This window comes from Ornithodoros turicata, unplaced genomic scaffold, assembly GCF_037126465.1.
Source record: "Ornithodoros turicata isolate Travis unplaced genomic scaffold, ASM3712646v1 ctg00001349.1, whole genome shotgun sequence".
NCBI classification, from domain to species: Eukaryota; Metazoa; Arthropoda; class Arachnida; order Ixodida; family Argasidae; genus Ornithodoros; species Ornithodoros turicata.
The window spans coordinates 48669-65849 of NW_026999564.1; the positions used below are offsets into that span (position 1 = coordinate 48669).

At 43.3% G+C, this 17181-nt stretch overlaps 1 protein-coding gene across 2 annotated transcripts in view; it reads left to right on the forward strand.

Moving 5' to 3' along the window:
- Positions 1–10154, forward strand: part of LOC135376890 (transmembrane protein adipocyte-associated 1 homolog) — a 42416-nt gene extending 32262 nt beyond the window's left edge. The window contains exons 12-13 of one of the 2 annotated variants that reach the window (XM_064609334.1): positions 2339–2409; positions 4196–4285. In XM_064609334.1, coding sequence (XP_064465404.1) covers positions 2339–2380 — 42 coding nt within the window. In that variant the 3' untranslated portion in view covers positions 2381–2409; positions 4196–4285. Of the gene's footprint in view, positions 1–2338; positions 2410–4195 lie in introns of both variants that reach the window. The other variant, XM_064609333.1, reaches the window with a different exon arrangement.
- The last annotated feature ends 7027 nt before the right edge of the window (positions 10155–17181 follow it).

The following is a 17181-nucleotide window of genomic DNA, read 5'->3' on the forward strand; positions in this document are numbered from 1 at the left end:
ATTAGCAAATAAAAAGCTTTCCTAAAGTTCACAAAAAGATCAAGAGTCAATAATTTGTTTTGAGAGTTCCTTAGTATTATCTCTTGTTTGTGTAAGTAAAGTGGGCTCTGTGAACCTGCCTTGTCTAACGCCAAACTGTGAGTTTGTGATAAGCGAGTGTGTTGCAAAACTTTTTCAAATCTCATGAGAATGATTTCCTCTAGCCCTTTAGAAAACACATGTGATATTGATATGGACCTGCAGTTAGTTTAAGAATTATTTAGTTTAAGTTTAAGAATTATTTTCACCACCTTTGTGTATTGAGGTAACTTTTGCTTTCTCTATCTGGCGAGGGTGGTATACGTTCTAGGTTCTAAGCTTTAGTTCTAGGTTTCCAGATACTACGTTCAGTTCCTCCACCTCCAGTTTGTGTCTTGTATAGTAATTGTCACAACCAAATTTTTGCACGATTTTTCATGATGAATTAAATTACAAAGCCTTTGTGGAGCAACTCTGTCAAAAGCTATCGTCTGTACAACAAGATGATTGTGCATAGTTTCTTTGGGTAGAAGTCCCATTTGCCTTGTACGTCCCCTTGCTGTGTAAGGTGCATTCAGGGAAGAATGTTGCCTGTACACTCCTTGTGCTTCACCCAGCACTCTTTCTTTTCTGCTGTCTCTTTTTTGTCTTTAACATACACGACAAAAATATTTTATTTGTATGGAAAGTTTTGGATGACTGCATAACCCTGTGACACTATTTTAAAACTGCAAGGGAATAAAAAAGTTAGTAACCATTACTTCCCTGCAAGATGTGACAAGAATAGTTGAGGTTGGGAAACAGGTAAAAAATGACATTCTACAATACCTGGTTTGACAGTATGGTGGAAGTGGCATGGTGAAAAGCACATACAGAATACAGGGTGTCCCAGCTAAATGCGAACATATTTTTTAAAAATATATATATATCATTTTTTCCGAGATGAAATCAATTGCATATAGCATATGCTGAGGGGCACCCCTTTGGAGGGCATTAGCAAACTCCTAAGGCAATGTCTTAATTAACTTTTAATAATGAACTTTTTAATTATAAAAGCTACGAAGTTGTCCCAACATCTGGTCCCTTCAGTCACCTGATACCGGAGCCATTTTCAGAACAAAAATCCGTTCGATAGATCATCTGCAAAAAACTCATGAAGGAACATCTTTTTTTATTCCTTATTTTGTTCATTGCGCATCTATGGAGACGCGTCTTTCCTTCACCCCCAATGTGAGAGAGTGAAGGAGCACAGTGCCACCCCATGCGTCGAAGGTGAGCCTTACCTTGCGGAAACAAAACAACAACAAATGTATCGGGTGACTCTGTTGGAACTGCCCTTATCTTGGGTTGCATTTTCTGTTTTCTTTTAATCTTTTTCCAGGACACAAGAAGCGATAGTGTGCTCTTGACTTGATAGTGACTGTGCATTAGTCTCATATTTTTTTCTTTACACGTTTCGCTCTTCAATCCTGTCAAACTTGAAACTTTGAGTAACTAATGCTGGTTTAGTGCCTCAGAAACAAAATATCCATGAGTCATGGCAAAGGTTCCACGTGGGCCATATCACTACTGTAATTTCATGCGCATTAGCCGTGGCTTATGCGCGATTTTTTTTTCTCACGGGCGCTCTGCGGCTTATCCACGGGTGCGGCTTATCTGATGACTATTTTTCCCTGGTACTTTCCTCATGCGCTGTTTTTAACGAAAGGGCTAATAGTGACTCTGGAACAGCGCCACACTGCCAATGCACGAACAATGTGTAACAGGGGAGCATCCACATTGGATTGACTGACATTCCTGGTTCCCTCCCGCAGCAGTTTAACGAAAGTAGTGACAGTGATTCATGTCTTCTGAACGCCACTAACCTGTCGATCCATGAAAAACACACAACAAGGGCACAATCCAATCTTGGTAGAGCACTAGAACTGACCTCCCTTGTTGTACACCATGCTGACCCTGGAGTATGGACCACAGGGTTTATGACCTTCTCTATGATCTTTTTTGTTGCACAAATGAGTCGTGTCGTATTGCCCGCAGCTTATCTGCGTGTGCGGCTTGTCTGTCCGAAGATTTTCAAACGTTCCTAAAAAGGGGTCCTGCGGCTTATAGGCTTATACGTGTGAAATTATGGTATACTAGGTCTTCACTGACAAACACATTTATTGTGCACCAAAAAGTATGGGATGTCTAAAGACATAGTAATAGACAATGTCAGTTTGGAGTATGGGAGGAAGGAAGAGTAATGTCGTGGTGCATACTAGTGTTAGTTAGTCACTTTAATTTTCCTTCTGTGCTAACTTTCCCTCTTGTACTCCCCGAGCATGTTCCTCCTCCTCGGCTGTCCCTTTCATGCCAGACTTGATGCATGCTTTTGCCGCACCATTTTCACAAGTAAGTTCTTCCCTTTATTAAGTCACTCTTTGCTTATATTTTCCTGTTATGCGTGATGCATGAGTCCTCCTGCTTTAATGGAACTATGACGTTTCCTGAACACCCCTAACATTTTGTGCTGAAAACCGTTCTTCTTGTTGAGGAACTCATACATCAGAATTTTTTCCAGATTAAAGCATGCCACTTTTTAACCATGTGCAGTTGAAATCGCATCCATCCGAACCTCTCCTCCACATTCCTCCTCCCCTCTTGTGTTCCTTCTCTTGCCTCTTGACTACTACACGCATGGTCCAGGGTGCCTCCTAATGTTTGGTATGCACACAGCTCGCTGAGAGGAGTGTTGCACAAATTAATTGACTTTTCTGCGAGCGATGATGATGCGGGTGGCATAATCAGGCACAGTATTAACAGGGTCAGTTTTCTCTGTACGGCGGCCCAGCTGCCACTCGACATGATGCGTCACCATGTTTATCAGCTCCGTACCATTTCAGTACTCAATGTACATTTCCTCCTGAGAAAAACATTCACTTGCAGAACATAAGTCTTTGGTTTTGTGTTCAGAAACATCTCTTCTGTCAAAGAAAAATGAGAAAAAAATCATTTCGTGGTTCCTTTAAGAAGGGGTCTAAAACTCTGCAGGTGCATTTCTCTACACTTGTTTTCTCAGACCCTCGTGAACAATACCTCACTTGCTTGAACATTACGGCGTGTGCTTTTTCTTAAAAATCATATAAACACTGTGATTTGAGAGTGCTGATAAGAACAGTGCAGTTCTCTCCATTTATGAATAAGCATTGCAGGTCAAACAAATCCCAGAATAAAAAAGTATTTGAAAATTCACTTCTTGCATGAGGCATTGTGCAACGGACATATGTAATATAGCTAGAATTCTCCGTATGAAGTCGGTATTACAATAAGCATTGTTTATCATAAGCTGTCTCAATCTCAGTGTTCCACCCCAATTCTGCACTTTAGTTCAGTGTTGTTTGTCTGCGTGCTGTGACTGTGATTGTTGCAGTCACGATGTGGTGTGGAGGTTTTAGCAGGCACCTTGCAGGCTGCCTTCATATTTGCAGTCTATTGGAAAACTTTTATTGTGTCTGACTGTAGCATAATCAGTCATTGGGCAGAAACAGCATCATCAGAACAAAGTAAGGATCTCCCTCCAGTTGGCATATGGGATGCATGCATCTTCTTCTCTGGTGCTCTACTTGGATATAGCTGAACAACCCAATACAGGCACCACGTTGTCAATGAACGAAACATTTCTCTTACAAATGGGCATCATAACTTAAAGAAGGAATAGGGATCATGTTTCCTTCATCATTCCTGTCTTCTTCAAGTGAGCCTAATGCACTGTGGGCTTTTTGGAGATGCTTGTTCTCCAATTTTCTAGCAGCGTTAGGAGCCAGTGGCATGCATAGCCAGAAGGGGGATTTGGGGGGTACATTTGGTAGTGCATTTGGGAGAGGGAAACAAGGGTGGAATCCTCTTCTCCCGTGTAAGGTCTCTGTAGAACCCCTCCTGAAATATTTTTCTCGCTATGCCGCTGTTAGGTGCTGATGAGATTTTAGACAGCTTGGTGCCAATGGGCTGCACGTGATATAGACAGTATAGAGTTCTCACCCAGTGTGCATACTCTTTGTACAATGACTGCAAAATTTGCTGAACAGTTTCAACATGAAAATCTGGACAGAATCATTGTGGAATACCTTTTTAACAGTGTTTCAGTGCTTATGTCTTGCATAACGTGTGCATCATGAAATATTACCACTGTGTATTTCAGAACACATCAGCATATGACAGTACCCACTTCGATACAACCAATGTGAACCCCCTGTACGTACAGTCACTACAGTCACCAGATAGCATCGTGGGCTTCGATACCGGGGTGTACAACCGATGCTACCAGGTGAATCCTACTAGTGGGGGCTCGTGACCATTGCAGACAATTTACAAGCAACCCAGAAGGAACCTTTGGAAAGAATACGCTGGTCTTGTGACACATCTTGCATTTTCACCCTGGAGTCACCAAAGAGCATGATATTGGTCATTGTTCAGTGCCGCTAACAAGTGCAAAATGATGGCCACATTCCCTTGTGACGCGCTTGGACCGAAAAAATAATTGCAGCACAGAAGACACACGAAAAGGTAACACTCTCTTTAAGGTGAGGCAAAACATATGTGTTATCTGAGACAAACAACTGAACTTTTGGATAGGTGTTTTGGATAGGGAGCACCCTATCAACATCCAAAGATGTTTGTTCATCCTTTCTCTTTTTTTTTTATAGAAAATTAGGTATTGCGTGTTATAATAGATGTACTGCCAATGCATATCCGTCAACAACAACAAAAAATAATTGACACACATGTGAAAGCAGGATTGCTGACCTATGTTCCCTTGTTTGTCCAGTCACCAAATAACATGAATCACATATCCTGTGTGCCACCTCTTGACCAATCTGAAAATTGCCTTGTGACATCCAATCATGGCCCTACATGCATTGCTGTGCAGTCTGTCATTGGATTATCTAAAGTAGGCTAATTTGGTTCCTCAGTTGTCATCGAAGATAAACAAAATTGTGTTTGTTCAGGAATGTGACGGAGCCCTCTTAAATGTGCAGCTGAGATATGTGATCGTCCATCTTTTCATGCTGTGCTGAGCTATTCCGCTATTCAAGTAGCTGTGAGGTGTTACAATTCAGTAATACCAAGGCAAATTAACATTACTATCATTCTGCATTTTTTACATGAGTGTGGTAGCTTGGGGGTGGTGGAAAAAAAATGAGGGGAAGACTAGCACAACATTCTTTGTTGTGCAACTTTGCAGCAAGGTAAGCATGCATGTGACAACAACAATGCAGTGGTGTTCATGTGATGCAGGTGCTAGAATGCTCTCTAAAATGTCGCAAGCAGTATTTTGAATTGGGTGACGGAACCTTAAGTATGCAAATTGTCAAGCAACAAAGAAGTAGAGAGACAAGGCTCAGACTTGTCTGTCTACTACTTGGTTGTTGCTTGTCTGCTGCCTCTAGGCTATGTGGCTAAAATCACACACTTTATGTCTGCACGCAACTATGAAAAAAGAGAAAAGAAAAAAAAGAGAAAAAATTGGTGGCATGCATCTATGATGAAAATCTTGAATTTGCTGTGCTAGCAGAAAGACACAGACGGACCACAGCATACAGATGCCGCCCGCAGATGACACCTTGCACAACATGCAGTCCCTCCTGTTGGCATAAAAGCAAATAATATATGGCTTTTTATGTACTACGACAGGACTTTCTGACACTACCCATGAACAAACCTTGTTTGCAGTCGTTGTTTGATACCATTGCTGCACATTCAAAAATCATTATATACACATTCCTGATTACTCTAGAATGAGACCACCTTTCCACTTGAAAAATGGCAGTCAGTACATCCTATACTAGAAAGTATGCAGGAGGTTCATGCGGCAAGGAAGTACTTTGTGATTCTAACTGTCAACCAGTGTAGCGCACATTTCTGGGTAAAGGACAAATGAATGGATGTCAAATAAAAGTGCAGCTTTTGCAAGTACTATCCTTGTGCCCGGAAAAGAGAGATATGAATTTAAAATGTAAGAGCTATAATCCTACAAAGTCAGGTACAGTACAATGCACAAGTGAGCTGATGACATAGGTCCATAACGAAAAATTCTAAGATTAGGGACGGCAAGGAAAATGTACACAAACAAGGTCTGAAATGCAACTGAGAAGTTGATTTGACAGATGAGAAATTTACACAGAATGGAAGAATCCAAGTGGGCCAGAAAGGGAAAGCCATTATCTCCCCCACAGCTGGACCAAAGGTCACAGAAGACTTGCTGACAGAGTTCCCACAAGAGGAGAGAAAGTCTCCCTCAAAAGCATGCTCAAAAGCCTATTCTAGTCAGCCTCTCTGGCCTTCACCATTGTCTCATGCCACAAGGGAATGTAGCTCTTGCAATCATCCAAGTGTGTTACCACTTTAGAAGCGTGATCATTATTTTTTACATGTAAAGCTTGCTTTTGTGTGCGGTCATTTAAACATCTCTTGCTTTGGCCAATGTAACACAACCCACAGACCAATGGCAGCTTGTACAGACTATTTGATTGACACATAATGAACTTGTAACTTTTCCAAATGGTGTAAACATATCAAGTCAGAAATTTTGTTTTCAAACAAGGTTAATGTCAAGCTTACTAGCCATTGCCATAAAGTTTTGTAATGTAGGGAATTACAGTACTAGTTCATTTAACTGACTTGTCACTTGGGTCCTTGCAAGCCATTTTGCCTCTGATCGTTTTAGGCTGTGAGGTAACACTTGATCAGGGTAACTAGCTTACAGAACCATGAAATTGACGTAGGCATGAGGTTGTTTGGACGTAAGCCCAGATTACTCCCTATTTAACAGGGTTTTAGTGACAACCAATAGCCGGCAAGATGAGGTTCAGGTTCAGCTTACAGTAACTGAAGACAGTCTAACGTCCGGCAGTAGACATCTGTGCTCGAGCTGTAAAAACTTGCACCGGCTACAAAACAAATTAAAACCAGTGATGTTTTGAAGCCTATTCGAGCTTCTATATCAGAAACTCAGATGATGAAGCCCGAATCGGCTTCAAAAGATCAGGGGTTTCATTTTGTTGTGCCTTATTGTGCAAGTTTTTACAAATCGAATTTACAGTAACTTCAACATAGTGAAGGATGCAACAAGAGCATCGAGGAAATGAGGATAGCGTTTGTAGAGAGCTCGAGCAGTAAAAGATGGCTCAAGTGCGGAAGACCTAATAGACATTCACAATCGTAGATAATGCTTTTATCCTGTGACAGTAATAATAAATCATCGACAAACCTTTTCACAAGAACAGAGATAGGTGGAAGGCTGATATATAGGACATAACAGCAAAGTCAACAGTGCTCACTTAAATTTCAAGCAAGATAGACACAATGGAAATTAAAGTAAGCACGTACAGGCGGGCCAGAGGAGAGGAGACACACACACCAAACGCTGTATAAACAGTTTACCATGAACTGTGTCAACGAGGCTTCTGTGACCTTCGGTTCAGCTTTGGGAAAGCAGATGTCTGCGCAAGTAAATTCCTCAGCTGTGGCTGAGACCTTGGTCATGGACATTTTTCCTGTTGTCCCTAGTCTCGCTTTCTTTCTTTTTCTTTTTTTGTTATGGACAAGTTAGAGTCGCATCAAGTTATTTTTCCAAGATTTAAAGCAAATGTCTCATTTGAAGAAAGTTGTGGAGTCCAGTGAGATGAAATGTGTCCCCAGTAGACACGACAGTGAAATGATACACAATGTTTGTGACCCAGATACAGTGGTGACTATGTACGTAATAGGACACATTCTTTGACTGCCGTCCACAAATTTGACACTCAGTCTCACACACAGTCGCCGCCTGCCATTTACTTTCCCTTCCTCAGTTTTCCCTTCTATGCATTCTCAGAGTCATTATTCCACGTGTAGAAGACAAGGGGTGAAATAAGGGTCCGTGACACAGATCAGACCTTCTGACAGAAAATGATTATTAAGAGAATGATTTTGCACATATTCACTGCCACAAAACAATAGACTATATGTGCTTACTTCTTACGAACCTATTTTGTCAACTCTGGTAGGTCTTGCCATCTCAAGAGTGTCGGCTGATTCACCAACCCGTTGGTTGGGTGTATTTTGTTGGCTCTGTCTGATGAGTATACCGTATACCGACCTTTTGCCGAGTAGTGTTGGTGGCGAGTCTGGGACCCCGGGTTGCTGTCAGGGTTCAGGCATATTTGAGTCTCTAACACCTAATGAGGCCTGGAACATTCCTTTGTGCATCCACGACTGAGTGGTTTGTGCCCATAGAGACTGACTGTAGCATTATATGGTGAAGGTATTGGTAGCATGAAAATTTACTTGACTCCAAATTGCTAACTTTATGCTGAAACATTATTTTTGAGCCGCGATCATTTTCAACTTACAAAAGACATACAATATACATAAGAATGGCACAAAAGCTTTTAAAGACAATCTTTAGATGTACTGATTCTACATGGAGACCCTGCCCGATAGCTGTTGCAATGCTAGCTTCTGAGTAAGTAGAAGGAAAGGGACAATAGAAATGGTGTGTTTAGTTCACGTAGGGAACCCTCTGCATCTGAATGGATCGCATGTACCCAGCGGCCTCTCTTCCTAATTGCCATCTAGTAGTATTATGAAATCTAATATCGTAATGAGCAAAAGTATGGCAAAGTATTAATGCCTTCCTGTTTCCACAAAAGCCACAGATAGTATTCATCTTCCATGTCTGTGATTACAAAGGCACATGACCCTTCTGATTTGTTGCTTGATTAGTGAGAAACAACTAATGGCACATTTCGTTAACCAATAAAAACAACAAAATCAGGGCACACCCCCTCTTTTTATGAAAAGAGGCTTGGCTAGTAGGATCTTTTCCTGTTGCAAATTTATCCTGTAAAAGCTTTACGCTGCTTCACACCGAAGAAAAAGTAGCAGCACCGTCAAAGGAACAGTAACATGACCACATTTATTTATTTGCAATACTGTTAGTCCGTAAGGACCGTTAAAAAGGGGGGGGGGGGGTAATAGTCATAGCACACACTGACACAAGATTAACTCAGGAATTTAGGACGCGACTGTAAGGCATGTGTAAGTACAATACAATACACTTCTACAATATTAATGGCAAATATTATCCCATATGGCTAAAATGGTTCATAAAGGTGGCAAAATCGTCCGAATCTACAACATACTGTGTCGGCCTATTCCATGCGTCAACAACATCCGGCAAAAAACGAGTACTTGAACACATCTATGTTTGCGCTGTAGGGTTTGACATACGTGGAATGGGGAGGAAATATGGGGCAGCTACAAACATGGCATTGTGTGTGTGCTGTTGATAAACAAGTTTGGCATATTTTCTGGCCACCTGTAGCCTCACAGAGTTTGTTAGGAGGTGAAGGAGCTATACACATGGAAAATTGTTTTTAGAGAACTGCTTGGAGTGAAGCCACACTTATTGGGCACCTCATTTTTAGGGAAATAATGTATTCATTTACCTTAAGCCTCATTTTAAAATATTGGAGCAAAAAAAGTTTGTAAGAAATACAATAACTCATAAGAGGCAATTTTAATATGAACGTACCCTTCATGCTGTTTGCACAAGGAGAATTGTCCAGCACTCTCGCCATTATCACACCGGAAATTTTCAGACTTTGCATGGGAATGCAGAAAGAAAAATTCTGTGCTATTGCTACCACTTTTACTTGACTAACACAATGGAAAGCTATTACTATAACAACATGTCAACTTCTCAGCGTTCACCTGTCGACCAACATCACCTCTGAACAGAGCAACTTGCCTCTCGCTGACTAATGTGATCAAAGTTTGATGCGTATCTCATGCATGTTCATATGCTGTCCTGCCAAAGTATTTTACATTGTGGATCATGTAAATTAATGTAAGATTGCTACATAAAATACTACTACAGCTTACTTTAATTTCATACTACATTAGCCAACAACAGTTGAAACTGCATCAGTCTGCACATAATCCATTCACGGTGGAAATTTTCTTCGATTTGAGTGCATGTGACTTCAAGAACCAGCGAAATAGAATGTGTAGTTAGAATTCTATACAGAACTGTATAATTTATTTATTGTTATGTATGATGTAATATATGAAACATGTTTCTGTGTAGCGAGAAAATAAACTATTAAGCCCTTCTAGAGGTGCTGCTGAGTGTGTGTGTGTGTGAGAGTGAAAAAAATCGCTCTGTATTTATGTATAAGTAGTGTCCAAGGTTGAATATGCAGAACAAGTCGGGAGACGAGTTCAATTTCTCCTCTTTTGTTTCCTTACACACAAACAAACAAGGTCCAATATTTGTTTCACATTGCGTTTTGTGAGTGATAACCCTCAAAATACCTGGCACAGACTTTGTTTTCTTCTGTATTCTGCTTGTATTCTGGAGAGAGATAAACACAACGACGAGTTTGAGCACATGCTCGAACCTCAGAATAATCATACCATATTCAAACAATGGGCCATTTCTTCAGAAAAGATCGACACTGTCGTGCGGCCAACCTGCAAAATAAAGTGGTTGGCACTCTGGTTGGTATGAGCGTAGCGCGTGAGCTTGTTCTCTTCGTATCTACGATGGGCATGGAAAGCTATTTCGGTTCAATAATCAGGACCGTGTAGTCCCAGGAAACAACATCATCCACTTGGGACACTCAATCTTTCATCACACACTCGAGGAAGATCATAAGCAGTGTTCTGTGCCAGCAAACATAGGGCTTCTTGCGTGCCCCAGATCTGCCCTTTCACTGGCAAGTGATTTCCACTTACGATGGAGGGGTACAGTTGCAACACTGATGTCAGCGAGCTGCCAAATAAGAGTAATGTGCGACTTTTCAAAGCGTTTGCCACTTTTTATGCCTGCCACTGATGAGGAACTACATAAACATATATGTTGCCATTCAGATGTGAAGCCGACAGTGTACAACGGTGCTGCTAGGATTACAATTAACTATACAGTTTGACAACGTTTGGGACAAGATGTGTTGTTTGACCTTCTGCAGCTTGGCATGATTGGAGTTGTGCCCGGCAGTTTTCAACTCCAGGAAAAAGGGGCGACTGCCACCTGTTCGGATTTCACTTGAACAGTTAGGATATTCGAGGCTTTTGCGTTTGATGTTCGGATAAAGGTGTAATCCGGACACAAAATGTGCAGAAATTGGCGAAGTCGGAGTAAAAACTGGCGGAATAAGATATACGGCTTGAGGTTTTTGTTTTTATCATTGTCGCCAAATATTGAGCGATAGCTGAAATGACCAATCAAATGCTACATTGAGCCATACGAAGGAGCTATGGACAACCTCTAATCTATTATTAGAACCCTCCAAACCAAGTTATCAGCTTTCAAGTCTCAAGAATTTGATACAGTTTGATACAGTCCCTCACAATCCACTTTATCCAATACAAGACAGGGAAAAAAAAGAAAGGAGCGAGGTGTGGCAGGGCCCAGCGCGGTAACAGCTCCCCATAGAACCCATATATAGTTTGAGATAGTTCACACAGCACTGGGCACAATGCAAATGACATTGACTGGGCTAATGAAAATGCCACGTTATACATTCCAGCCAGCCAATCGTGCCTTCTTGCTTGCCTCGCCTTTTGGCGTGTACTGGCCTGACCATCGACTTCTACTGGTTTTCTGCCTGACACCCAGTTGTCTGTCGTCTAATGACTGCAGCAAGTTTTGGTTAAAAAGAAAAAAGTATACATCGTATTGATTCAAACGACTATCTATACAAAGCCCACTGTGTTGCACTTGTTACCACTGTGTAACCAAGTCTGAAGTGGGAAAACGAACATGCTCTGTAATTCGTCACGGACGAGTCTCATTCATAAATGCCTATACTACTCCATGATGGGCATCACATTTCAATGCTTGCTGAAGTCTGGGAAGTGGTGGGTTCGAGTCCTATACCACCGGCTGTGCTGTCTGAGGTTTTCCTGGGATTTCCGAAGACTTTCCAGACAAATGTCTGCATAGTTGCCCCTGAAGTCGGCCCAGGACATAACCCCCCCCCCCCCCCACTCCTTCCTGCTGTTCTCTCTCCACCTGTCCACGTCCGTGCGCCACTCATACCCAAAGTTGCTTCGTGGGGCTAACAGGGAACTAATTAAATATTAATGAAAAAAAAAAAACCTGCATACTAATGGCAAAACAAAACTGCAGTGAAATGGAAACAGCTTGTGTGACACGCGACTCTATTATACAGTGTTATTTCGAAACTATGCCGAAACCTTCACGTGAGTAGAGCGGTTACTTCCCCACCCCTCTGCACGGTATTTGCAGACTGAAAGGGTGGGAACCGTGGTAGCAGGTAAAGAAAGGCCTGTAAATGTTCCGTGTCAATAGATGAGAAAAGGCTATTTTGTCTGTCTTATTGTGCTATCGTCTGAGGCGTCATAATGTGCATGTGCCCTCGGGAAACAAAAGTGAAAAAGTCCGTATTGCCTTTGTATGGCTGAATTAATTCAGATGTGGGTAAGTAGCACAGAAAATGAACAATATCTGTTGAACAAGCCGTGTCATATGCAACACTTGTGTACCAGGCTGAGGATAAAAAATGTGCAACAAAGAGATGAGGCCAAAGTTGAGGATAACTGTCGTGGGTCGTGTGGTGGGGGTGTGGCCCGTGCCCAAAGGCAAAGGAACTGTAGGGTTAGAATCTAGCCTACAGGCTCCGGTTTTCTGATTGTAGAGCATGCTCCAAGACTTGAAAACATCAGTGACCCTGATCGAGTCAGGTATTCATGCCAGTGCTGTTTGTTGCAGCTTCCTACTTCGAATGCTAGCACATAGAAGTAAAATGCAAGCGCGCTGGTTTTGACGTTGGCAACATGTCCCTGAGCTGTTTGATGTGATTTGCCTCTTGTCCTTCCCCCAAGCTTAGTGACATGTTGCCTACGTCGAATGCTAGATTCTGCTTCACGTCCCGCAAAGTCCGGCAAAGTCCTGCTACGACCCGCCACCGTCTCGCGCATGCGTCGATGCCTTTTTCTCAAATGGCCCATTGACCTTTAGCCTCTTCATCCCTCCACGTGGTACCGAAGCCAACGGAATAAACCTCTACCCGAGAAACGTCCTCATGACGTTTGTAGACAGACCGAAACCGAAACAGATCGGAAGGGGAGAGCTGGTTTCCAGGAATGGGCAGTTGTTCGCTGCCTCCTATTGAAAGAAAAGTAGGACCGAAGGTCGCGTCCCTTTCAGAGACCATCGTAATCCCCTCAAGACCGTGGCTTTCGGGCGCGACCTTGTTCGCCACTAGCTTTGAACGTAGCTCAACTCTACCAAACTCGTGGCGCTGTCGAACATTATGACGTCATTTGTTTACAAGCAGGTAGAGGTCTATTGGCGGCCATATGTGGAGACAATAGAAAGAAACCGAGAAACCCGTCTATGAAACGGACATCACTATGTTGGGCACCGGCCGACAATCTGCTTAGATATTAAATAAACGAATGTTAAGGATCAGGGCTGCTTCCGCAGCTGTGGAGGCTCCAGCAGCAACGACATCAGCGTGACGTCCCTTCCTATTCCTGAGGAGGAGTGAGGGGGCGCTGTCACAAGGAGGGCCACTTCGAGAGTTTCGCGGCCGTGCCAAGTATATGTCGCCACGGTAGTATCGATTGGGGCGCCATCACTTCGCAAGACTTCTTCATCACGAAAAGAAAACCCGAATTAATAGGTGTACGTCTACAACAACCGAACAAAGTGCGAGCCTACGTTTCTTTGAGTAAACTCGTTCTCTTCGATTTAGAAGTGTGTGTCACGTGGTCACATTCCTTCAACCGCCAGCAAGCAATCCGAAACTTTGGGCGCGAGCTTTGAACCGTTGACCATTGGAGTGGCAGCAGTGGAAGGCGGAAGCTGGTGCGTTAGTGTGCACTTTGTATCAACTTGTATTTTTCAAAGTAAGCAACCGTAGAAATATTATGAGTTGTGATGAATGTGCCTGGGTGGGTGCGTGAACTGTTATGCGATTTTGTATTGCACAGATGTGATAGACACCAGTTCCGGATATATGCCAAGCAAAATCGCACTGGTAAGAATAAGAATACTCGTATCTCTGCGAAGGTAGGTAGTACGTGCGGAAACCGGAATTGGAGGATTCACATTTGATCGATTATTTTCAGGTCCTTCGAGGTGCAGAGCATCGAAGCTGCTTTCCCGGAAGCGTTGTGTACGTACGGAGATCCATATTGACATTTCAAAGAACCTTGCAAATATATAAAGACCGCCTGAAAGCCAAGCTTCATGATACTGGAGAGCAAGTCAAGATGCATGCCTCCTCCAGATGAGACTTGCTGCCCTATGATGGGTTTGTAAACTATGTAATTACACTTTTTTGCAACGCCTATGCAGCGATTTCGAGAAATGTAGGGACATCATATTTGCATATTTATGAATAAGCTTGATGAATACAGTGTTTCCGTTCCAATATCTGTGTTTGTCACTTTCTGACATCCGTCTCGTAAACCAGTAGAATAATTAATGAACGGCACAGAACTGCAGCCGGAGAGCCATGCGGAGAGCGCTCCGCCATTTTGGATAAGTATGAAAAACAGCGTCCTCGGACGAGTGCGGAACCTGCCGCCCTATCCAAACTCATAGCGAATGCGCAGAATTGGTCTTGCAACCACTGGGGTCGTATTTGGCGCTGCTGCTGCCCGAAAAACGTCCCCATTGCGATCAATGGGAGTGTCGCATCCCTGGCGCCGTGGCCGTGCAGCGCTGAGCGGAAGGCTTTGTTGTCCAAACATCCGGAGACTTCCGACGTGATCATGTCGCGGGGAGCACGGTGTTACGTCCCTGGCTGTGCAAAAACTTCGGTTGCTAACCCAGAAGTGCTGTTTCACGAGCCGAGGGACAGCGACACGAAACGAAGGTGGGAGGCAGCAATCGCCAGTGCACAACCTGGTATACAAAAAAGCCTTAATGTCCTGCGTGTCTGTTCTTCCCATTTTGCGGACGATGCGTATTTGGAAGGCGACATTCTACGGATCCGCTTTGGGATACCTCTGAAAAGAAAGCGACTAAAGATTGGCGCCGTGCCCACAGTATTTCCGGCACAAAGGGAACTATCCGACGTGCCGTCTGCCCAGGTATGTGACAACCATGATAGTGACCGGGAGGTTCGATTCACAGGTTCACACGATGCAACTTCGTTCCAGCAACGGTTGCGCGAAGTTGCAGAAAGCACTGGAGCAGGCTCCTTTCACACAGTGAGCCGGTGAGCAACACGCCGCATCGTAGTGTTGAATAAACTCGACAGATAGCGCGATAAAATGTCATCGTCGTCAGCTTCGTTCAATAGCGCGAGAACTGAAAAATACGTATTCAAGAAAACATTCTTGCGAAATATTTTACATGAACCGCCGGAGACGATGCATGCTGCTAGCGTCGGGAGAGTCTTTTTGCCGGCCATCAGCCTACTGCACGTGACTCTCCAATGTTTCCTCCTCCTCTCACCAACGTCACATTGTGACGTGACAGTGACGTGCCATGCTCAGAAGCTCCTCCCAGTGATGGTCACTTTTCGTGCTAGCGGCAGCGCAAGATGACAAACTGCGCTATTTTTCGATGCGACAACCATAGTTTTCATAAAAGAAAATGTGAGAACGACAATGACGAAGCGCCTTTGGGATAAAAGTACGGACGCGTCCGGATTTCAAAACACTATTTAAAAGGCTTTGTTTTCGAGCAAATGATAGATAAGCCCGGCAGCTACGCCGAAAAAGTGACCAAACGGCCAAGTGGCCAAACGGGTTCGTTGACGTCATGTGAAAACACTCTATACCTTCCCTTGGACGCGCGCTTTTCAAACCTCGCTGACATCACCGTGACAATATCTGCCGTCTACCGTCCCTTCCAACTCCATCATTTGCGGCCTCGTGGATCAGTTGGTAGCGTGTCCGCCAACCGAACCCAAGGTTGTGGGTTCGATCCTGGCCGAGAACACCAGCAGTTGACGAGAAAATTAAAAGGGTGCAAGCTAGCTGGTGTACTGCAATTAGAGGTAACATTTACTTGCGTTTCAGGAACGGTTCTGTGTTCTTCTAACTCAAGGAAATGTTACCCCTTTCAACACCGGCAGTTTGGTGGCAGGGTACAAGTTGCATAAGACAGGTCATCTTCCACCATGTGCTGAGATTTCTGGGCATGTGAAGTTAACCCTCAGATGGATAAAGCGAACCCATTGATCGACCACTGTGGCGTCACTCATGATCATGTTTGCCTTGCGATGTAAAGCCACGAATTATCATTATTATTTATTTATTTCGTTTATTACAGTGCGACATCTCACTGTCGTGAGCGCGACCTACTAGCCCCGTGCACTTCGCCAGGGGGCAGCTCGACGCTCTGCCTTGGTCGCCACTCAGCGGCGGAACAGTTCGCAGCTGGGTAGGTGAGCCGGCTGCAACGGCTGTAGTTTTGTACGATGTGGCTTCGAGAATTCTACGTAATTGATCTGTTATGCGACTTCTTCCGGAGTTCCTATATGAAAAAAATGCATTAAGCTTGACGAGAGTGGTCATACGGAGTCTGTGAAACTCAGAACAAGATAAACGTTGGCTCAGTCGTAATTGCAATATACGTACGCTACGTTGGTAAACATGGTTATGGCGTACAGATCAGTAGGTGCTGTGTAGATCCAATGTTCCGCTGAAACAGCGAACACTTCTAGCACGTTATGAAATATTCTTTTGCGCCTTTGTATGTGTGCTGCTGTCTTTCCGAGCCGTGTTACCCATTACGGCGTCCCGAATTCATCATTATGTATTTGGTGCACGACGATTTTGACATTTATTTTACTTCACAAAATATTATCCTTATGAAACACGTACAGAAATATATAGTTATATAGAAACAGTATAGTTGAAACCAGTTTCGAGATATCGTGTTATTAACAAGAACAGATACCGAGAAACCCATCCATTAAACGAAATCAATTACAGAATAACAGATAACACAAATGAAAATGCGCTAGTTGTGTGGGTCACAACGAAATTATAGATCATAAATCAGTTATTACAATATAAGTGACCACATATTGCTTTCAGTCTATTCTCTTGCTGTGTTTTCTTTCCTTTTTTTATGTTTTGAGCGATTTGAGCAATGTGGTGAATCACAGGCAAGACTGCTTGCTGTTCAGACTTGTCGCGCTTAGTGTGCGC